The following is a 23,092-nucleotide window of genomic DNA, read 5'->3' as shown; positions in this document are numbered from 1 at the left end:
AGTACCCCCCCACTCACCGAGCGCCTCCTGGCGCACTCGAGGAGGAACCCTGGCGGCAACGGAGGAAATCATCAATCAGCGAACGGTCCAGCACGTCCCGAGATGGAACCCAACTCCTCTCCTCAGGACCGTAACCCTCCCAATCCACTAAGTACTGGTGACCACGTCCCCGAGAACGCATGTCCATGATCTTTCGTACTTTGTAAATAGGTGCGCCCTCGACAAGGACGGGGGGGGAGGGAAGACGAACGGGGGCACGAAGAAAGGGCTTGACACAGGAGACATGGAAGACAGGGTGGACGCGACGAAGATGTCGCGGAAGAAGCAGTCGCACAGCGACAGGATTGACGACCTGGGAGACACGGAACGGACCAATGAACCGCGGAGTCAACTTGCGAGAAGCTGTCGTAAGGGGAAGGTTACGAGTGGAAAGCCACACTCTCTGGCCGCGACAATACCTAGGACTCTTAATCCTACATTTATTGGCGGCTCTCACAGTCTGCGCCCTGTAACGGCAAAGTGCAGACCTCACCCTCCTCCAAGTGCGCTCACAACGTTGGACAAACGCCTGAGCGGAGGGAACGCTGGACTCGGCGAGCTGGGACGAGAACAGAGGAGGCTGGTACCCCAGACTACTCTGAAACGGAGATAGCCCGGTAGCAGACGAAGGAAGCGAGTTGTGAACGTATTCTGCCCAGGGGAGCTGTTCTGCCCAAGACGCAGGGTTTCTAAAAGAAAGGCTGCGTAATATGCGACCAATCGTCTGATTGGCCCTTTCAGCTTGACCGTTAGACTGGGGATGAAAACCGGAAGAGAGACTGACGGAAGCACCAATCAAACGACAGAATTCCCTCCAAAACTGTGACGTGAATTGTGGACCTCTGTCTGAAACGGCGTCTAACGGGAGGCCATGAATTCTGAACACATTCTCAATGATGATTTGTGCCGTCTCCTTAGCGGAAGGAAGCTTAGCGAGGGGAATGAAATGTGCCGCCTTAGAGAACCTATCGACAACCGTAAGACTCACAGTCTTCCCCGCAGACGAAGGCAGACCGGTAATGAAGTCTAAGGCGATGTGAGACCATGGTCGAGAAGGAATGGGAAGCGGTCTGAGACGACCGGCAGGAGGAGAGTTACCTGACTTAGTCTGCGCGCAGTCCGAACAAGCAGCCACGAAACGGCGCGTGTCACGCTCCTGAGTAGGCCACCAAAACCTCTGGCGAATAGATGCAAGTGTACCCCGAACGCCGGGGTGGCCAGCTAACTTGGCAGAGTGAGCCCACTGAAGAACAGCCAGATGAGTAGAAACAGGAACGAAAAGAAGGTTACTAGGACAAGCGTGCGGCGACGCAGTGTGAGTGAGTGCTTGCTTAACCTGTCTCTCAATTCCCCAGACAGTCAACCCGACAACACGCCCATCAGGAAGTATCCCCTCGGGAACAGTAGAAGCCACAGAAGAACTAAAGAGACGAGATAAGGCATCAGGCTTGGTGTTCTTATTACCCGGGCGATAAGAAATCACGAACTCGAAACGAGCGAAAAACAACGCCCAACGAGCTTGACGTGCATTAAGTCGTTTGGCAGAACGGATGTACTCAAGGTTCTTATGGTCAGTCCAAACGACAAAAGGAACGGTCGCCCCCTCCAACCACTGTCGCCATTCGCCTAGGGCTAAGCGGATGGCGAGCAGTTCGCGGTTACCCACATCATAGTTGCGTTCCGATGGCGACAGGCGATGAGAAAAATAAGCGCAAGGATGGACCTTATCGTCAGACTGGAAGCGCTGGGATAGAATGGCTCCTACGCCCAACTCTGAAGCGTCAACCTCGACAATGAATTGTTTAGTGACGTCAGGAGTAACAAGGATAGGAGCGGACGTAAAACGCTTCTTGAGGAGATCAAAAGCTCCCTGGGCGGAACCGGACCACCTAAAGCACGTCTTGACAGAAGTAAGAGCTGTGAGAGGGGCAGGAACTTGACCGAAATTACGAATGAAACGCCGATAGAAATTAGCGAAACCTAGAAAGCGCTGCAACTCGACACGTGACCTTGGAACGGGCCAATCACTGACAGCCTGGACTTTAGCGGGATCCATCTGAATGCCTTCAGCGGAAATAACAGAACCGAGAAATGTGACAGAGGAGACATGAAAGGCGCACTTCTCAGCCTTCACGTAGAGACAATTCTCTAAAAGGCGTTGGAGTACACGTCGAACGTGCTGAACATGAATCTCGAGTGACGGTGAAAAAATCAGGATATCGTCAAGGTAGACAAAAACAAAGATGTTCAGCATGTCTCTCAGTACATCATTAACTAATGCCTGAAAAACAGCTGGAGCATTAGCGAGACCGAACGGCAGAACCCGGTACTCAAAATGCCCTAACGGAGTGTTAAACGCCATTTTCCACTCGTCCCCCTCTCTGATGCGCACGAGATGGTAAGCGTTACGAAGGTCCAACTTAGTAAAGAACCTGGCTCCCTGCAGAATCTCGAAGGCTGACGACATAAGGGGAAGCGGATAACGATCCTTAACCGTTATGTCATTCAGCCCTCGATAATCCACGCAGGGGCGCAGAGTACCGTCCTTCTTCTTAACAAAAAAACCCCGCTCCGGCGGGAGAGGAAGAAGGCACTACGGTGCCGGCGTCGAGAGAAACAGACAAATAATCCTTGAGAGCCTTACGTTCGGGAGCCGACAGAGAGTATAGTCTACCCCGAGGGGGAGTGGTCCCCGGAAGGAGATCAATACTACAATCATACGACCGGTGAGGAGGAAGGGAGTTGGCTCTGGACCGACTGAAGACCGTGCGTAGATCATGATATTCCTCCGGCACTCCTGTCAAATCACCAGGTTCCTCCTGAGAAGAGGGGACAGAAGAAACAGGAGGGATAGCAGACATTAAACACTTCACATGACAAGAAACGTTCCAGGATAGGATAGAATTACTAGACCAATTAATAGAAGGATTATGACATACTAGCCAGGGATGACCCAAAACAACAGGTGTAAAAGGTGAACGAAAAATCAAAAAGGAAATGGTCTCACTGTGGTTACCGGATACTGTGAGGGTTAAAGGTAGTGTCTCATATCTGATACTGGGGAGAAGACTACCATCTAAGGCGAACATGGGCGTGGGCTTCCCTAACTGTCTGAGAGGAATGTCATGTTTCCGAGCCCATGCTTTGTCCATAAAACAACCCTCAGCCCCAGAGTCTATCAAGGCACTGCATGAAGCAGCCGAACCGGTCCAGCGTAGATGGACCGACATGGTAGTACAGGATCTTGATGGAGAGACCTGAGTAGTAGCGCTCACCAGTAGCCCTCCGCTTACTGATGAGCTCTGGCTTTTACTGGACATGAATTGACAAAATGTCCAGCAGAACCGCAATAGAGGCAAAGGCGGTTGGTGATCCTCCGTTCCCTCTCCTTAGTCGAGATGCGAATACCTCCCAGCTGCATGGGCTCAGTCTCTGAGCTGGAGGGAGGAGATGGTTGCGAGGGGGAACACCGTTAACGTGAGCTCTCTTCCACGAGCTCGGTGACAAAGATCTACCCGTCGTTCTATGCGGATGGCGAGTGCAATCAAAGAGTCCACACTGGAAGGAACCTCCCGGGAGAGAATCTCATCCTTAACCTCAGCGTGGAGTCCCTCCAGAAAACGAGCGAGCAGCGCCGGCTCGTTCCAGTCACTAGAGGCAGCAAGAGTGCGAAACTCTATAGAGTAATCCGTTATGGATCGATCACCCTGACATAGGGAAGCCAGGGCCCTAGAAGCCTCCCTACCAAAAACTGAACGATCAAAAACCCGTATCATCTCCTCTTTAAAGTTCAGGTAATTGTTAGAACACTCAGCCCTTGCCTCCCAGATAGCTGTGCCCCACTCTCGAGCCCGACCAGTAAGGAGTGAAATGACGTAAGCAATCCGAGCTCTCTCTCTTGAATATGTGTTGGGTTGGAGAGAGAACACAATATCACACTGGGTGAGAAAGGAGCGGCACTCAGTGGGCTGCCCAGAGTAACATGGTGGGTTATTAACCCTAGGTTCCGGAGACTCGGAAGACCAGGAAGTAGCTGGTGGCACGAGACGAAGGCTCTGAAACTGTCCTGAGAGGTCGGAAACCTGAGCGGCCAGGGTCTCAATGGCATGACGAGCAGCAGACAATTCCTGCTCGTGTCTGCCGAGCATTGCTCCCTGGATCTCGACGGCAGTGTTACAAGAATCCGTAGTCGCTGGGTCCATTCTTGGTCGGATCCTTCTGTTATGCTGGTGAATGAGGACCCAAAAGCGACTTAACGAAAACAGAGTCTTTATTCCAGTATAAGACAAAAGTAATAATCTTGGATATAACAAGGAGAAAACAAAACAGGAAAAACTTAAATCCACTCGTAGTAGCGAGGACTGACTGGAGACTCGACCATAGACTGCAGGTTGCTTAGGGAGGGCACCGACCGTAGCAGACTAAGACACCTGCTCACACGCAGCATCTGAAGAAGACAAAACACGACAGGGCGAGACCAGGACACAGAACAGCGAACATCATACAAGGATCCGACAAGGACAGAAGCGGAAAACAAGGGGAGAAATAGGGGCTCTAATCAGAGGGCAAAATAGGGGACAGGTGTGAAAAGAGTAAATGAGTGAGTTAGGAGAATGAGGAACAGCTGGGAGCAGGAACGGAACGATAGAGAGAAGAGAGAGAGGGAGGGGGAGAGAGAGGGATAGAAAGAGGGAACGAATCTAATAAGACCAGCAGGGGGAAACGAACAGAAGGGAAAGCACAAGGACAAGACAATATATGACAAAACATGACAGAAACGTTACGCAAGGTCACATCCAGCATCACTGATATAGGATCTTTACAGTGAAACACTGAGCAGATCAGGTCACATCCAGCATCACTGATATAGAACCTTTACAGTGAAATGCTGCGCAAGGTCACATCCAGCATCACTGATATAGAACCTTTACAGTGAAATGCTGTGCAAGGTCACATCCAGCATCACTGATATAGAACCTTTACAGTGAAACGTTACGCAAGGTCACATCCAGCATCACTGATATAGAACCTTTACAGTGAAACGTTACGCAAGGTCACATCCAGCATCACTGATATAGAACCTTTACAGTGAAACGTTACGCATGGTCACGTCCAGCATCACTGATATAGGATTTACAGTGAAACGTTACGCATGGTCACGTCCAGCATCACTAATATAGGATTTACAGTGAAACGTTATGCAAGGCCACAGTTTAAGAGCAAAGCATAATATGTTAATTAATCAATAATCAACAATTGATGAGGCCTAAAACCAAGGAATCTCCCCAGTCCAGAAAGAAGAGCACGTAATGCCTAGCCTGGATGCCCGTTTGTTTCTTCTCTCTTGTCAACCCTTTAAATGTAAATTACATAAGTAGTTGTCAAGAGAGCAGAAAGACACTGGTACCCAGGCTATGTCATGTTATGTTTCTCCTACTTGAGGAAGAGAATGGTAGCCAGGCTATGTCATGTGATTCTTATCCTATTGGAGAAAGACACTGGTATCCAGGCTATGTCATGTCATGTTTCTCCTACTGGAGAAAGACACTGGTACCCAGGCTATGCCATGAGATGTTCCTTCTACCTGGAGAAAGCAGATATGGACATGATTCCTAGCAGCATCTCTAGACTGTAGAAGCACTGTAACACAGCATTAAGGATGAACTCCAGGCGCAGGACGAAGGTCTGCAGCATCAGGTAGTACACAGACAGCACTGTGCACGGCACCAGGACCAGCACACTCACTGACATGGCCAGAGAACGCTCTGTTAAGTTCCCCTTCCAACCTGTAACAAGTGTGGATGGAAAAAGGAAGGACAAATAGCATAGGCATACAGTAGGTACAAATATAACTAACAGATGCCATAAAGGCCATACATATTAGAAATGATAAGCACAATGTAGGCTACATGATGTGAAGAATCTCATTTTCATTAACACCCGTATCATTCTACATCATGTGATGATGCAGAGGCATACTGGTAGCCCAGAATACAGCTGAACAAAACACAAACCATCCCATCCCATCCCCATCCCCATCCCCATTCCCATCCCCCCCATCCCCATCCCCATCCCCATCCCCATCCCATCCCCATCCCCATCCCCATCCCCATCCCCATCCCCATCCCCATCCCATCCCATCCCCATCCCCATCCCCATCCCATCCCATCCCCATCCCCATCCCCATCCCCATCCCCATCCCCATCCCCATCCCCATCCCCATCCCCATCCCCATCCCATCCCCATCCCCAACCCCATCCCCATCCCCAACCCCAACCCCATCCCCATCCCCATCCCCATCCCATCCCCATCCCATCATTCTCCACCATGTGATGATGCAGAGGCATACTGGTAGCCCAGAATACAGCTGAACAAAACACAAACTGTAAAATATTCAGAGGGACTCCAGGGCCAAGGAAAACCATTAGTAGCCCAACGTCCGACTAGCTGGTGGATGGAAATACAAAGGAATATTTAGAAATCAATGGTTTTGCTTTCAGCCTGACACTGGGTTTGCAAAAACATCAGGCAGTGAGCGATTGATTAAACATGAGTTTATGTCTCTTGTGTGGTCATTTGAGTAGACTACAAACCTTTGTAAACAAACATCAGACCCTCAGCGAGGAAGCAGGCAGCAAAATACCAGCCGCTGAGGTAGAACAGGACCTGCAGTGGTGTGGAAGACAACTGAGATGTGTCGTTATGGTCATACCGAAGACTTGCAAATGGTAGCCCGCTGGCAGATGATATACCCATGGGTATGTGACATGAGTAGGCAGGGCAAAGCCGTGTTGGTGATTTCTGGTAGCCTATTTCGTCATAAATCAATCACAGCACATTGTTTGACTCATTCAGCAGTTTTTACCTAATTAAGTCCAATACCATTGGAAATTAATTATGAAAGTTACATTTATATTCCTAAAACTCAATTGAAAACCTAAACATAACATGTATTATCTACACAAATGTACAACAATAGTAATAAATTGCACACACGGGGGGGGGGGCTCAGGTTGAATGCACTGTTGAAACTACCACAACTCAAAAACCACACGGAAGCAGGAGATCATTTTCCAACACTGGTTAGAGAACAATCTGCAGAAGACAGTCAGCTACATTTTGGAATGTTGCATTTTGATACGGGGGTCATCAACAGAAAGAGAAACGCAACACGGTTTGGTCAATCACTCCTATCGATTATCAGGTTGAAATCAATAGCTCGACGCGGGAGACGAGGTTGCACGTCCTGTTAAAACTAACAGATCAAATCCCACGTGGAATAATATGGGCATCACCGGTTAGTGGATAACTCTTAGAGAAGACACCTAGCTAAATTTTGAAGTGTTGTATTTTGATTCCAGTGGGTCGACAACGCGGCAAATGTAATGCAATTCATTTTGTTTTTATAACTTCCATTTATATCACGTTGAAATCAGTAGAACAAGGTGCAAACGTTTGAGGTGTACACACTGCTTAAACGAACACTATTCAAAGGCCACACGGAATCTGAGATTTTTTTGTGTTCTTTTTATTTTTAACATCACTTCAAGTGCTGTCGCAAAAACCATCAAGCTCTATGATGAAACTGGCTCTCATGAGGACAACCACAGGGAAGGAACCTTGGTTTTGACGTCTCTAATATTGTGTCCCAAATTGTTACCCTATTCCCTATAGTGCATTACTTTTGACCAGGAAGCATAGGGCTCCGGTCAGACGTAGTGCGAATTGCAAGAATTGCAAAAATCTCTGAAGTTGGAGTCTTATATCTCCCTCTCTAATTTTACGCATCAGCTGTCAGAGCAGCTCGATCACTGTACCTGTACACAGCCAATCTGTAAATACAGTGCCTGTCATGTTTTGTCTTATTTTGTCTTGTCATTTTGCTTTTCCCTCTGTTCGTTTTCCCCCTGCTGGTCTTTTTAGGTTCGTTCCCCTCTTTCTCTCTTCCTCCCTCTCTCTCTTCTCTCTATCGCTCCGTTCCTGCTCCCAGCTGTTCCTATTCCCCTAATCAATCATTTAGTCTTCCCACACCTGTTCCCTATCTTTCCCCCTGATTAGAGTCCCTATTTCTCCCCTTGTTTTCCGTTTCTGCCCTGTCGGATCCTTGTCTATTGTTCACCGTGCTGTGTCTGTGTATCGCCCTGTCGTGTCGTGTTTCCCTCAGATGCTGCGTGGTGAGCAGGTGTCTGAGTCTGCTACGTTCAAGTGCCTTCCCGAGGCAACCTGCAGTTCATGATCGAGTCTCCAGTCTGTTCTCGTCATTACGAGTGGAATTATGCTTTATGATTGTAGATTTACTTTACTGGATTAAAGACTCTGTTTTCGCCAAGTTGCTTTTGGGTCCTCATTCACCTGCATAACAGAAGGATCCGACCAAGAATGGACCCAGCGACTATGGATTCTCTCTACTCTACTCTCGAGTTCCAGGGAGCGATGCTCGGCAGACACGAGCAGGAATTGTCTGCTGCTCGGCATGCCGTTGAGACCCTGGCCGCTCAGGTCTCCGACCTCTCAGGACAGTATCAGAGTCTTCGTCTCGTGTCACCAGCTACTTCCGGTTCTTCCGAGCCTCCGGAACCTAGGGTTAATAACCCACCATGTTATTCTGGGCAGCCCACTGAGTGCCGCTCCTTTCTCACCCAGTGTGATATAGTGTTCTCTCTCCAACCCAACACATACTCAAGAGAGAGAGCTCGGATTGCCTACGTCATATCACTCCTTACTGGTCGGGCTCGGCAGTGGGGCACAGCTATCTGGGAGGCAAGCGCTGAGTGTACTAACAATTATCTGAACTTTAAAGAGGAGATGATAAGGGTTTTTGATCGCTCAGTTTTTGGGAAAGAAGCTTCCTGGTCCCTGTCTTCCCTATGTCAAGGTAATCGATCCATAACGGATTACTCTATAGAGTTTCGCACTCTTGCTGCCTCCAGCAGGCGTTGCTCGCTCGTTTTCTGGAGGGACTCCACGCTAAGGTTAAGGATGAGATTCTCTCTCGGGAGGTTCCATCCAGCGTGGATTCTTTGATTGAACTCGCTATTCGCATTGAACGACGGGTAGATCTTCGTCACCGAGCTCATAGAAGAGAGCTCGCGTTAACTGTGTCTCCCCTCTCTCCGACACTACCGTCTTTCCCCACTGACTCAGGTGTTGAGCCCATGCAGCTGGGGGGGTATTCGCATCTCGACTAAGGAGAGGGAACGGAGAATCACCAACCGCCTCTGTCTCTATTGCGGTTCCGCTGGTCATTTTGTCATTTCATGTCCAGTTAAAGGCCAGAGCTCATCAGTAAGCGGAGGGCGACTGATAAGCGCTACTAGACGGTCCTCTCCGTCAAGTACCTGTACTACCTTACCGGTCCAGATCGGCAGCTTCCTGCAGTGCATTAATAGACTCTGGGGCAGAGGGCTGTTTTATGGACGAAGCCTGGGCGCGGGAACATGACATTCCTCTCAGACAGTTAGGGGGAGCCCACGGTCATGTTTGCCTTGGATGGTAGTCCTCTCCCCAGTATATTATATGAAACACTACCTTTAACCCTCACTGTATCTGGTAACCATAGTGAGACCATTTCTTTTTTGATTTTTTGTTCACCTTTTACACCTGTTGTTTTGGGTCATCCCTGGCTAGTGTGTCATAATCCTTCTTTTGATTGGTCTAGTAATTCTATCCTTTCCTGGAACGTTTCTTGTCATGTGACGTGTTTAATGTCTGCTATTTCTCCTGTTTGTTCTGTCCCCTCTTCTCAGGAGGAACCTGGTGATTTGACAGGAGTGCCGGAGGAATATCATGGTCTGCGCACGGTCTTCAGTCGGTCCAGAACCAACTCCCTTCCTCCTCACCGGTCGTATGATTGTTGTTCTGATCTCTTCAAGAAGCGTTTTGCATCCGCTCCTATCCTTGTTGCACCTGACGTCACTAAACAGTTTATTGTTGAGGTTGACGCGTCGGGGTGGGCGTGGGAGCCATTCTGTCCCAGCGCTCCGATACTGACGATGGGGTCCACCCTTGTGCGTATTTTTCTCATCGCCTGTCACCGTCGGAACGTAACTATGATGTGGCTAACCGCGAACTGCTCGCCATCCGTTTAGCCCTAGGCAAATGGCGACAGTGGTTGGGGGGCGACCGTTCCTTTTGTCGTTTGGACTGACCAAAAGAACCTTGAGTACATCCGTTATGCCAAACGACTGAATGCGCGTCATGCTCGTTGGGCGTTGTTTTTCGCTCGTTTCGAGTTCGTTATTTCTTATTGCCCGGGTACTAAGAACACCAAGCCTCATGCTTTATCCCGTCTCTTTAGTTCTTCTGTGGCTTCTACCGATCCCGAGGGGATCCTTCCTGTTGGGCGTGTTGTCGGATTGACTGTCTGGGGAATTGAGAGACAGGTTAAGCAAGCACTCACGCACACTGCGTCGCCGCGCGCTTGTCCTAGTAACCTTCTTTTCGTTCCTGTTTCTACTCGTCTGGCTGTTCTTCAGTGGGCTCACTCTGCCAAGTTAGCTGGCCATCCCGGCGTTCGGGGTACGCTTGCTTCTATTCGCCAGCGGTTTTGGTGGCCTACTCAGGAGCGTGACACGCGCCGTTTCGTGGCTGCGTGTTCGGACTGCGCGCAGAAGAAGTCTGGTAATTTTTTTTCTGCTTCTGCTCCTGGTCTTGCTGGGTTTCAGTCTGTTCCCTGCCATCGCATCTCTCCTGTTCTTGTTCCTGCCCTTGCTGTGTCTCAGTCTGTCCCTAGTTGTTACTCTCCTGGCCTGTTTGGTCCTGTTTGCTCTAAAGCTTTCAGTTCTCTACCCGTGTCTCATTTTTTTTTTTAGAGTAGTACCCTAGTTTCCCTTTTTTTTCGTTTTTCCGTTACGGTCCTGAGGAGAGGAGTTGGGTTCTTTCTCGGGACGTGCTGGACCGTTTGTGATCTATGATTTCCTCCGTTGCCGCCAGTGTTCCTCCTCGAGAGCGCCAGGAGGCGCTCGGTGAGTGGGGGGGTACTGTCATGTTTTGTCTTAGATTGTCTTGTCATTTTGCTTTTCCTTCTGTTCGTTTTCCCCCTGCTGGTCTTTTTAGGTTCGTTCCCCTTTTTCTCTCTCCCTTCCTCTCTCTCTTCTCTCTATCGTTCCGTTCCTGCTCCCAGCTGTTCCTATTCCCCTAATCAATCATTTAGTCTTCCCACACCTGTTCCATATCTTTTTCCCTGATTAGAGTCCCTATTTCTCCCCTTGTTTTCCGTTCCTGCCCTGTCGGATCCTTGTCTATTGTTCACCGTGCTGTGTCTGTGTATCGCCCTGTCGTGTCGTGTTTCCCTCAGATGCTGCGTGGTGAGCAGGTGTCTGAGTCTGCTACGTTCAAGTGCCTTCCCGAGGCAACCTGCAGTTATGATCGAGTCTCCAGTCGGTTCTCGTCATTACGAGTGGAATTATGCTTTATGATTGTAGATTTACTTTACTGGATTAAAGACTCTGTTTTCGCCAAGTCGCTTTTGGGTCCTCATTCACCTGCATAACAGTGCCTTGCGAAAGTATTCGGCCCCCTTGAACTTTACGACCTTTTGCCACATTTCAGGCTTCAAACATAAAGATATAAAACTGTATTTTTTTGCGAAGAATCAACAACAAGTGGGACACAATCATGAAGTGATTGTTTTATATCTTTATGTTTGAAGCCTGAAATGTGGCAAAAGGTCGCAAAGTTCAAGGGGGCCGAATACTTTTGCAAGGCACTGTAGCACACCCAACTCCCTCATCCCCAAATTATTACTTACCTTCTTGCTCTTTTGAACCCCAGTATCTCTACTTGCACATCATCATCTGCACATCTATCACTCCAGTATTAATGCTACATTGTAATTATTTTCACCTCTATGTCCTATTTATTGCACACCTCCTTACTCTAATACATTTGCACAAACTGTACACAGATTTTTCTATTGTGTTATTGACTGCATGTTTGTTTATGTGCAACTCCGTGTTGTTGTTTTTGTTGCACTGCTTTGCTTTATCTTGGCCAGGTCGCAGTTGTAAATGAGAACTTGTTCTCAACTGGCCTAACTGGTTAAATAAATCTATATTTATTTAACCTTTATTTAACTAGGCAAGTCAGTTAAGAACATATTCTTATTTACAATGGCGCTTCCCTGGCCAAACTCTAACGACGCTGGGCCAATTGTGCACCGCCCTATGGGACTCTCAATCACGGCCAGTTGTGATACAGCCTGGAATCGAACCAGGGTCTGTAATGAAGCCTCTAGCACTGAGATGATGTGTCTTGGACCGCTGCGCCACACGGGAGCCCCTATAAGGATAATTTTGCCATTTTGGTGTGCACACGAAGGTTAACTGCTACAGAAGCTATCTAAAGACATAGCTAGCGTTAACGTTAGATAGCTATTAAATGCAGATTCTACATTACAGCAAAAACAAAAGGATACAATTGGATGTTTTCCTGCAATAAGAAAAGGGAGCACTGTGTCTGCATTGATCTGTTTATTGACGAGACAAACACAACATTCCGATCAATGCAGACACCGTACTCCTTTTCCTGTTTCCTGGATAGTCAACTGTGGAAGTGTCCTGGGGTAAGGAATGTTGTTTGGAGTCTAAACCCTTATTTCTCTCTCGTTTAGGGGGAAAAAGCAACAACAACAAAAACATTTGGAAGACTCTCTGTTACCGTTGAACCTGAATTTTTTTATTTAACCTTTATTTAACCAGGCAAGTCAGTTAAGAACAAATTCTTATTTTCAATGACGGCCTAGGAACAGTGGGTTAACTGCCTGTTCAGAGGCAGAATGACAGATTTGTACCTTGTCAGCTCGGGGGGTTTGAACTTACAACCTTCCGGTTACTAGTCCAAATATCAATTATCTACAGGCTTACAGTGATGTTTTTCCAAAATGTCTTGATTGGCACACTTGCTTGAACATCAACATCACAGATAGAAACATCTTTGTTGACATTGCTGCTGCTGATATAATGTCACTGTAGCTAGCTAACGTTAGCTAGATAGCATAGCTAGCTAGTAGATAACGTTACTTCTCCCGTGTTTACAGTAGCCTACTCCAGTCAATTATCTTGAAAACGAAAAAAAAAATATCCAAAATCATATTATGACATACGATTAACAACAACTATAGACATTTACATTTCTCAACTTGTCTACACATTTATGAAAACTATTTCCCACTCACCAGACACTGCCATGTTTGTTTTACCTCTAGCACAGATTATAGAGGCCCCTAGCACAGATTATAGAGGCCCCTAGCACAGATTATAGAGGCCCCTAGCACAGATTAGAGGCCCCTAGCACAGATTATAGAGGCCCCTAGCACAGATTATAGAGGCCCCTAGCACAGATTATAGAGGCCCCTAGCACAGATTAGAGGCCCCTAGCACATATTATAGAGGACTCTAGCACAGATTATAGAGGCCCCTAGCACAGATTATAGAGGCCTCTAGTACAGATTATAGAGGCCCCTAGCACAGATTATAGAGGACTCTAGCACAGATTATAGAGGCCTCTAGCACAGATTATAGAGGACTCTAGCACATATTATAGAGGACTCTAGCACATATTATAGAGGACTCTAGCACAGATTATAGAGTACTCTAGTGCCCAAAAGCATGTTTTAGCATGGCAGCGCCATAGTCCCAGTTGGTATTACATTAGGGCGACCAGACGTCCCTGTTTTTCATTTCAGAAATCTGGTCGCTTTATATTACATAGCATGTCACGGCCCAGGCCGTCTGTAAAGGACATCAACCTGTGGTTACCCCCATTTGCCTGACAGCACAAACTTGACCTTTTTCAAAAGACGCATTTTCTTGTTGTCTTGTTTGTTTTAGTCAATCGCTAAACAATATTTAAAGAAAAGTACAACATATCTAAAGATTACTTGTCAGCGTTGCCTGCTCCCGTGCGTTCTCGTTACTTAGAAAAACATACTATTGTAGGGCTCCCCCACGCCAGGAAATAAGGGTTAAATAAAAACATTTTTTTTAAATGCCCTTTTCATGAGGGTGCTAAGTGGCCACATGAGTGAACGCTAGCTAGCAACTAGAACATTAAGCTAACACAAACAATTTAACTACACAACTATAAGTAGAGTTACAAACTGACTAAACTAAACAAGGTTAAATGGATTTTCTGCAATGAAATGTTTTCCACACACATAGCTACTGTGGCAGCCTATTTCCCAAAGTGGGAGCATTGCAAACCATAGGTCAGGATGTTTGACCTGGTTACATGTACATTGAATAACACAGCAGGTTTTCGGCATGTTTTGTTATTTCTTTACAACAAATCGACTACAATGTTGGCTCTTTTACACTGGGGGTCAAAAGGAAAGAATGTTTGTTTTCCCCCCAATTTGTGGGTGTGGTCAAGGAGAATTCCTTATTACTTGAATAACTGAATAATAATTTCTCTACCATAAGCTGACCTCTGTCATCTTAGAGAATTTGTCAGTACGTCCAACCAGCCTCACAAGTAAGCACGAAAGCCACACCCAGTCCAGCCACCTGATGAAACAGAAGTATTTCCTTCTGTAATAAAGCCCTTTTGTGGGGTAAAACAAATTCTGATTGGTTGGGCCTTGGTCCACAATGGGTGGACTTGGTTCCCAAGTGGGTTGACCTATGCCCTCCCATGACTGCACCCCTTTCCCAGTCATGTGAAATCCATAAATTAGAGCCAAATTAATTCATTTAAATCTACTGATTTCCTTATATGAACTGTAACTCAGTAAAATTGTTGCATGTTGCATTCATATTTTTGTTCAGTATCGGTGGTGATGTTATCGTGCTTGAATTATGTTAAAATTACAAAAAAGCAAAAAATGAATGCATGTTAATTAACATAATATTTTAGAATGAAATTCTATTTCAACTCATCTTGAAAACAAACGAGATAGGGTTTTCTAATAGCTTTAATTCCAAGCATAGGACAAACAAACCAAGTTACCGGAAGTAGATCTGAGCTATTACAACACAAACTTAACAATATATATAGGTAGGTGCTGTACATTTGTTCATATAAACCAATACAGATGAACATAATCTGCAATCCAATTTATTGTTCTAGGAAGAGTTTCACAAAGAGCCTCTTGTGGATTAGGTAAAACCTGTGGCTTTCTTCTGAGCTTTAAGACATGGCAAAATTCCAAATTCTTCACACTCCTCCAGAAGTGCTTGTAACACTTCCTGTTAAATTGGGTTTAAGACTGTCATCTTGTCAACTTCCTCCAGAGATGGACATCTTTTAGCTAGAGGCTGTGTCTTTAGCTGAATGTTCCTGTGAGATAACAAATCATACAGCTCAGTAACCGTCCAGGTAAACATGTAACGTACACAGCCAATAACTGCACAGAAATGGTGGTTGAATAATGTAAGGAATAACCGCAATGATCTTTACTTTTTTCAAACCCAAATCACCTGTGATTTACATTATATGGTAAAGAGCAGTGAGCAAACCATTGTTTCTATGCTTATGGTAAAGATGCATAGAAAACTCTTTTAAGTTTTTATTTATTTATTTAACCAGACAAGTCAGTTAAGAACAAATTCTTATTTACAATGACGGTCTACCGGGCAGAGTGACAGATTTTTACCTTGTCAACTCGGGGGATTCGATCCAGTAACCTTTCGGTTACTGACCCAACGCTATAACCATTTTTACCTTGTCAACTCGGGGGATTCGATCCAGTAACCTTTCGGTTACTGACCCAACGCTATAACCACTAGGCTACTTGCCGCCTCAACGGTGAGATGATTCTGATGAGATTCAACAGGATTCTGGTGACTTACCATAAACTTCAGATAGTGACAGAGGCTGCTGCAGTGTTGGTTCTTTGCTTCATCCTCACTGACATAGACTACTTGACACAGGTTGCAGAAATAGCCCATGACAGGTTTAATGAATTCCCTTCCTGGAAAAAAAACACAAAAAATTTGTTAGAAAACATAGTACTGTATTTCATAAAGACAATGCTTCTTACTACGGTTAATTGTTGCACTTGGTAGTGTTTTCAAAGAAAACAAATACAAGTTGTTTCAGTGATGAAAGTGGCCCAGACAAGTCTAAAAAGGTAATTTAGTCATTATTCTTGAAAGGGGCCAAAACAGTAGCCAGGGTGCCTGTTGGTTTCTACACTCTTGCCAACTGTTTATGGGATTGTCATGCCATGGAGTTGACAAGAGCACAAACAGACCAGGCTATAGCAGGACACATCAGATCTGGGACTAGGCTATAGCAGGACACATCAGATCTGGGACCAGGCTATAGCAGGACACATCAGATCTGGGACCAGGCTATAGCAGGAGACATCAGATCTGGGACTAGGCTATAGCAGGACACATCAGATCTGGGACCAGGCTATAGCAGGAGACATCAGATCTGGGACTAGGCTATAGCAGGAGACATCAGATCTGGGACCAGGCTATAGCAGGAGACATCAGATCTGGGACCAGGCTATAGCAGGAGACAACAGATCTGGGACCAGGCTATAGCAGGAGACATCAGTTCTGGGACCAGGCTATAGAAGGAGACAACAGATCTGGGACCAGGCTATAGAAGGAGACAACAGATCTGGGACCAGGCTATAGCAGGAGACAACAGATCTGGGACCAGGCTATAGCAGGAGACATCAGATCTGGGACCAGGCTATAGCAGGAGACATCAGATCTGGGACTAGGCTATAGCAGGAGACAATAGATCTGGGACCAGGCTATAGAAGGAGACAATAGATCTGGGACCAGGCTATAGAAGGAGACAATAGATCTGGGACCAGGCTATAGAAGGAGACATCAGATCGGGGACCAGGCTATAGAAGGAGACATCAGATCTGGGACTAGGCTATAGCAGGAGACAATAGATCTGGGACCAGGCTATAGAAGGAGACAATAGATCTGGGACCAGGCTATAGAAGGAGACAATAGATCTGGGACCAGGCTATAGAAGGAGACATCAGATCTGGGACCAGGCTATAGAAGGAGACAATAGATCTGGGACCAGGCTATAGAAGGAGACATCAGATCTGGGACCAGGCTACCATGAGAATGCAGTGAGGCTATACATCACATCAAAACACTTACCCACTGGGTTGTTGGGCTGGAATGATGACTCCATACCAGTCTTCACGTAATCTGGTCCTCTTTCCACATTATCCTCCATCTTGGTTTCTACATTGTCCTCGGTGCTACAGGCCCGCTTCTCATCCTCAGCAGCAGAGACAGGGGCATTGTTTTGGTCTTCACTGTTGGAGAATTTGTCAGTATTCAATTTAGACGCTCCTCTGTCCATGTGAAAGTGTTTGGCTGGATCAGACGATTGTTTACTACGCTGTTCGGAGTGTACTTGTCGTGCCGTCTCCTCGTCCTCCTCTTTCGTCTCCTCGTCCTCCTCTTTCGTCTCCTCGTCCTCCTCTTTCGTCTCCTCGTCCTCCTCTTTCGTCTCCTCGTCCTCCTCGTCCGTCTCCTCGTCCTCCTCGTCCGTCTCCTCGTCCTCCTCTTTCGTCTCCTCGTCCTCCTCTTTCGTCTCCTCGTCCTCCTCTTTCGTCTCCTCGTCCTCCTCGTCCGTCTCCTCGTCCTCCTCTTTCGTCTCCTCGTCTTTAGCTGCTGACTTCGAGTGACTGCTGATCCATCTCCTTATCCTGCTGCTGCTTCTACTATCGCTGTGATCTTTCTTCTGATCACTTTCAGAATCAGAGTCTGGTTCAGGTTTCCACCTGACAAAATAAGATCATTCCTTTTTAGTCCAGAACTATAAGTTTAGAAACATTTACCTTTAAGAGAGATAGGCAGAATTCACTGTACATACAATATGATCAGACGGGGATATTTTCTATCAGAAGAGACAGAGAAACATCAATTACCAGTGACTGCCACACAGGATGGAACAGAGTGTGTTAAAAGTCTGTTTAGCAGAGCATACACCTACCCTGTTATTAATCTTTTGTATTTCTGAGACCGCAGGATGGTCACCCTCTGGCCGTATAATTTACAGCTATCATAACGCAGCTCTCTTAAAGCCTTTGTCGCATCAGAAGACCTCTCCATCTCAATGAAGCCCTGAGAGATTGATGAGAGAGGAGAGAGAGAGACCAGGGTTACTGAAACAACAAATGTGATCAGACTTGTAGTACATCATTAGGATCGACTCCATTTTAGATTTCCTTCTGTGAGAAACATACTTCTTCACCATTGCCATGGAGGTAATAGCGATGCACTCTCCCGAAGCCTTTAACAATCTTCAGGAAGTCACTATCTGTATAGAAGCCTCTGGGAAGGTTTTTGACGTAGATCACTCTACCAGGTGTCTGATCACATCCTGAGGGCTGAAATAAATATATTTTACACACGTGTGGTTGTGACAACCTTATTGACAATCGTTAACTTAACCCAGATAATATATGGTGCTAGACTGACCTTTTGCTTTAAACCCAGGCTTATATCACGAGGTTCAATAAACACATTCTAACTGACTCACAGAACACATCAATAACAAGAATTTAAAAAAAAAGACCATTTGCTGACCTTTCTTCTTGACCTTCTTCTGGGCTCATCTATTGACTGGTTATCTGCAATGTGAGATATACATACAATTCATTACCTTCATAGCAATCTAACTCTTTGAAAGTGCTGATGTTTGAATGTAATCTGTGGTCCAGTAGCTAGGTGTTGAGTAGTAATCACCTTGGCCATCAGCTGATGAATCCTGCTTTAGGGCACCCAAAGTGATATGGTTCTCATGGCCCTCGGGGAAATCATGCTCCTCCTGTGTGACAATGAAGGGAACAAACATCTAAACATAAGGATTTAGGATTTACTGAAACACACAACACGTATTAAACATGACACCTTTTATTTTACAAATTGTAACTATGTTATTTGACTTATTAAATAGCTGAACTACATGTTAAAGACATGACAGATCATGTATAGATGAACTACATGTTAAAGACCTGACAGATCATGTATAGATGACATGTTAAAGACCTGACAGAGCATGTATAGATGAACTACATGTTAAAGACCTGACAGAGCATGTATAGATGAACTACATGTTAAAGACCTGACAGATCATGTATAGATGAACTACATGTTAAAGACCTGACAGAGCATGTATAGATGAACTACATGTTAAAGACCTGACAGATCATGTATAGATGAGCTACATGTTAAAGACCTGACAGATCATGTATAGATGACATGTTAAAGACCTGACAGAGCATGTATAGATGAACTACATGTTAAAGACCTGACAGAGCATGTATAGATGAACTACATGTTAAAGACCTGACAGATCATGTATAGATGAGCTACATGTTAAAGACCTGACAGATCATGTATAGATGAGCTACATGTTAAAGACCTGACAGATCATGTATAGATGACATGTTAAAGACCTGACAGAGCATGTATAGATGAACTACATGTTAAAGACCTGACAGAGCATGTATAGATGAACTACATGTTAAAGACCTGACAGAGCATGTATAGATGAACTACATGTTAAAGACCTGACAGAGCATGTATAGATGAACTACATGTTAAAGACCTGACAGAGCATGTATAGATGAACTACATGTTAAAGACCTGACAGAGCATGTATAGATGAACTACATGTTAAAGACATGACAGATCATGTATAGATGAACTACATGTTAAAGACCTGACAGAGCATGTATAGATGAACTACATGTTAAAGACCTGACAGAGCATGTATAGATGAACTACATGTTAAAGACCTGACAGAGCATGTATAGATGAACTACATGTTAAAGACCTGACAGAGCATGTATAGATGAACTACATGTTAAAGACCTGACAGAGCATGTATAGATGACATGTTAAAGACATGACAGAGCATGTATAGATGAACTACATGTTAAAGACCTGACAGAGCATGTATAGATGACATGTTAAAGACCTGACAGAGCATGTATAGATGAACTACATGTTAAAGACATGACAGAGCATGTATAGATGACATGTTAAAGACCTGACAGAGCATGTATAGATGAACTACATGTTAAAGACCTGACAGAGCATGTATAGATGACATGTTAAAGACATGACAGAGCATGTATAGATGAACTACATGTTAAAGACCTGACAGAGCATGTATAGATGACATGTTAAAGACATGACAGAGCATGTATAGATGAACTACATGTTAAAGACCTGACAGAGCATGTATAGATGAACTACATGTTAAAGACCTGACAGAGCATGTATAGATGACATGTTAAAGACCTGACAGAGCATGTATAGATGACATGTTAAAGACCTGACAGAGCATGTATAGATGAACTACATGTTAAAGACATGACAGAGCATGAATAGATGAGCTACATGTTAAAGACATGACAGAGCATGTATAGATGAGCTACATGTTAAAGACCTGACAGAGCATGTATAGATGACATGTTAAAGACCTGACAGAGCATGTATAGATGAACTACATGTTAAAGACATGACAGAGCATGTATAGATGACATGTTAAAGACCTGACAGAGCATGTATAGATGAACTACATGTTAAAGACCTGACAGAGCATGTATAGATGACATGTTAAAGACCTGACAGAGCATGTATAGATGAACTACATGTTAAAGACCTGACAGAGCATGTATAGATGAACTACATGTTAAAGACCTGACAGAGCATGTATAGATGACATGTTAAAGACCTGACAGAGCATGTATAGATGAACTACATGTTAAAGACATGACAGAGCATGTATAGATGAACTACATGTTAAAGACATGACAGAGCATGTATAGATGAACTACATGTTAAAGACATGACAGAGCATGTATAGATGAACTACATGTTAAAGACATGACAGAGCATGTATAGATGAACTACATGTTAAAGACCTGACAGAGCATGTATAGATGAACTACATGTTAAAGACATGACAGAGCATGTATAGATGAGCTACATGTTAAAGACATGACAGAGCATGAATAGATGAGCTACATGTTAAAGACCTGACAGAGCATGTATAGATGAACTACATGTTAAAGACCTGACAGAGCATGTATAGATGACATGTTAAAGACCTGACAGAGCATGTATAGATGAACTACATGTTAAAGACATGACAGAGCATGTATAGATGACATGTTAAAGACCTGACAGAGCATGTATAGATGAACTACATGTTAAAGACCTGACAGAGCATGTATAGATGACATGTTAAAGACCTGACAGATCATGTATAGATGACATGTTAAAGACCTGACAGAGCATGTATAGATGACATGTTAAAGACCTGACAGAGCATGTATAGATGACATGTTAAAGACCTGACAGAGCATGTATAGATGAACTACATGTTAAAGACATGACAGAGCATGAATAGATGAGCTACATGTTAAAGACATGACAGAGCATGTATAGATGAGCTACATGTTAAAGACCTGACAGAGCATGTATAGATGAACTACATGTTAAAGACATGACAGAGCATGTATAGATGAACTACATGTTAAAGACCTGACAGAGCATGTATAGATGAACTACATGTTAAAGACATGACAGAGCATGTATAGATGACATGTTAAAGACCTGACAGAGCATGTATAGATGAACTACATGTTAAAGACCTGACAGAGCATGTATAGATGACATGTTAAAGACCTGACAGAGCATGTATAGATGACATGTTAAAGACCTGACAGAGCATGTATAGATGAACTACATGTTAAAGACCTGACAGAGCATGTATAGATGACATGTTAAAGACCTGACAGAGCATGTATAGATGAACTACATGTTAAAGACATGACAGAGCATGTATAGATGAACTACATGTTAAAGACCTGACAGAGCATGTATAGATGAACTACATGTTAAAGACCTGACAGAGCATGTATAGATGAACTACATGTTAAAGACATGACAGATCATGTATAGATGAACTACATGTTAAAGACCTGACAGAGCATGTATAGATGAACTACATGTTAAAGACCTGACAGAGCATGTATAGATGAACTACATGTTAAAGACCTGACAGATCATGTATAGATGAACTACATGTTAAAGACATGACAGAGCATGTATAGATGAACTACATGTTAAAGACCTGACAGAGCATGAACTTTACCTCATCAACATATGAAGCATCTGCTTTCTGGTCTTCATCATCTCTCTTTTCCCCCTGTTCTGACCCAGTAGCTGAGAGCTCTTGGATCAAGTCCTCAGCACTCTCCTGCTGTTTCTCTCCCTCCTCTTCCTCCCCTACTTGCCCCTCTTCCTGTTCCTCCCCTACCTCTCCCTCCTCCTCACTCTCTTCCTCCTCTACCTCTTCCTCCCCTACCTCTCCCTCCTCCTCTACCTCTTCCTCCCCTACCTCTTCCTCCTCCTCTACCTCTTCCTCCTCTACCTCTTCCTCCTCTACCTCTTCCTCCTCTCCTCCTCTACCTCCTCCTCTCCCCCCACTCCCTCTGCCTCCCCTACCTCTCCCTCTTTCTCCCCTACTTGCCCCTCTTCCTCTTCCTCCTCTCCCATGTCAGAGTTCTCCTCCCCATCCTCCCCAAGCACGGCCATCCCCTCGATGTCACTGTCCATATCACAGGCCTCCGTGGCTCCATCCTCCTGAGTCTCAGTTTTTTTCTTGCTCTGGTCAGTCGTGACGACAGCCTCTTCACACTTCTCCATTACATTGGAGGACAGGGGTGGGGTCTTTTCCTTGGTGGGAGGTTGTGAGCGAGTGGAAGTGGGAGATACCTTGTTCTTCTTGGGGTCTGTTTTACCAGAACCTGAGGTCTTCTTCTCACTGGAGACCCTCTCTTTAGTATGTGAGCGAGGGCTTCTGGAGTTCCGACCGGAGATCTGTTTGCTGGGGGACCTTGGACTGCCTTTACCACCACTGTTTGATTTCACTCTTTCTTTGTGAAGGTCGCTATCCCTCTCTCTACTCCTCCTCCTCTTTGAGGTGGTTGGGGAATCTCTCCTGGGGCTGAGGTTCCGCCTTCTGGGGCTTGGGCTTCTCTTTCTCTTAGATCTATCTTCAGACTTCCTGCTCCTGTCTGACGACTTCCTGTCTGAAGACTTCCTGT

At 45.3% G+C, this 23,092-nt stretch overlaps 2 protein-coding genes across 2 annotated transcripts; both read right to left on the bottom strand.

Moving 5' to 3' along the window:
- Positions 1-5,619: 5,619 nt before the first annotated feature.
- LOC124011593 (transmembrane protein 216-like) lies at positions 5,620-6,795 on the bottom strand. Its single transcript, XM_046325046.1, has 2 exons — positions 6,633-6,795; positions 5,620-5,825 (listed from the first exon to the last, which is right to left on the bottom strand). The coding sequence occupies exons 1-2, from the start codon at positions 6,793-6,795 to the stop codon at positions 5,620-5,622; spliced, it is 369 nt and encodes a 122-aa protein (XP_046181002.1).
- Positions 6,796-12,755: 5,960 nt separating this feature from the next.
- Positions 12,756-22,331, bottom strand: LOC124011416 (cilia- and flagella-associated protein 251-like). Its single transcript, XM_046324773.1, has 8 exons — positions 22,138-22,331; positions 18,714-18,795; positions 18,555-18,598; positions 18,212-18,355; positions 17,959-18,089; positions 17,115-17,746; positions 15,828-15,949; positions 12,756-15,315 (listed from the first exon to the last, which is right to left on the bottom strand). Exons 5-8 carry the CDS (start codon positions 18,075-18,077, stop codon positions 15,283-15,285), a joined length of 906 nt encoding a protein of 301 aa, XP_046180729.1. The 5' UTR covers positions 18,078-18,089; positions 18,212-18,355; positions 18,555-18,598; positions 18,714-18,795; positions 22,138-22,331; the 3' UTR covers positions 12,756-15,282.
- Between the last annotated feature and the right edge of the window lie 761 nt (positions 22,332-23,092).

Source organism: Oncorhynchus gorbuscha, linkage group LG23 (genome assembly GCF_021184085.1).
Source record: "Oncorhynchus gorbuscha isolate QuinsamMale2020 ecotype Even-year linkage group LG23, OgorEven_v1.0, whole genome shotgun sequence".
Lineage (NCBI taxonomy): Eukaryota > Metazoa > Chordata > Actinopteri > Salmoniformes > Salmonidae > Oncorhynchus > Oncorhynchus gorbuscha.
Note: the sequence above shows the minus strand (reverse complement) of the source record. Positions and strands in the feature narration are given on the sequence as shown.

What these genes read in the sequence shown, in the direction of transcription:
- LOC124011593 (XM_046325046.1), bottom strand. Translation starts at nt 6,795, where the DNA reads ATGGGTATATCATCTGCCAGCGGGCTACCATTTGCAAGTCTTCGGTAT. An exon ending in TCTGATGTTTGTTTACAAAG is followed by an intron (nt 5,826 to 6,632) that starts GTTTGTAGTCTA and finishes CACTTGTTACAG; the next exon opens with GTTGGAAGGGGAACTTAACA.
- LOC124011416 (XM_046324773.1), bottom strand. Translation starts at nt 18,077, where the DNA reads ATGGAGAGGTCTTCTGATGCGACAAAGGCTTTAAGAGAGCTGCGTTAT. An exon ending in CCAGCCCAACAACCCAGTGG is followed by an intron (nt 15,950 to 17,114) that starts GTAAGTGTTTTG and finishes TTTTTTTTCCAG; the next exon opens with GAAGGGAATTCATTAAACCT. An exon ending in GTCACTATCTGAAGTTTATG is followed by an intron (nt 15,316 to 15,827) that starts GTAAGTCACCAG and finishes GTTATCTCACAG; the next exon opens with GAACATTCAGCTAAAGACAC.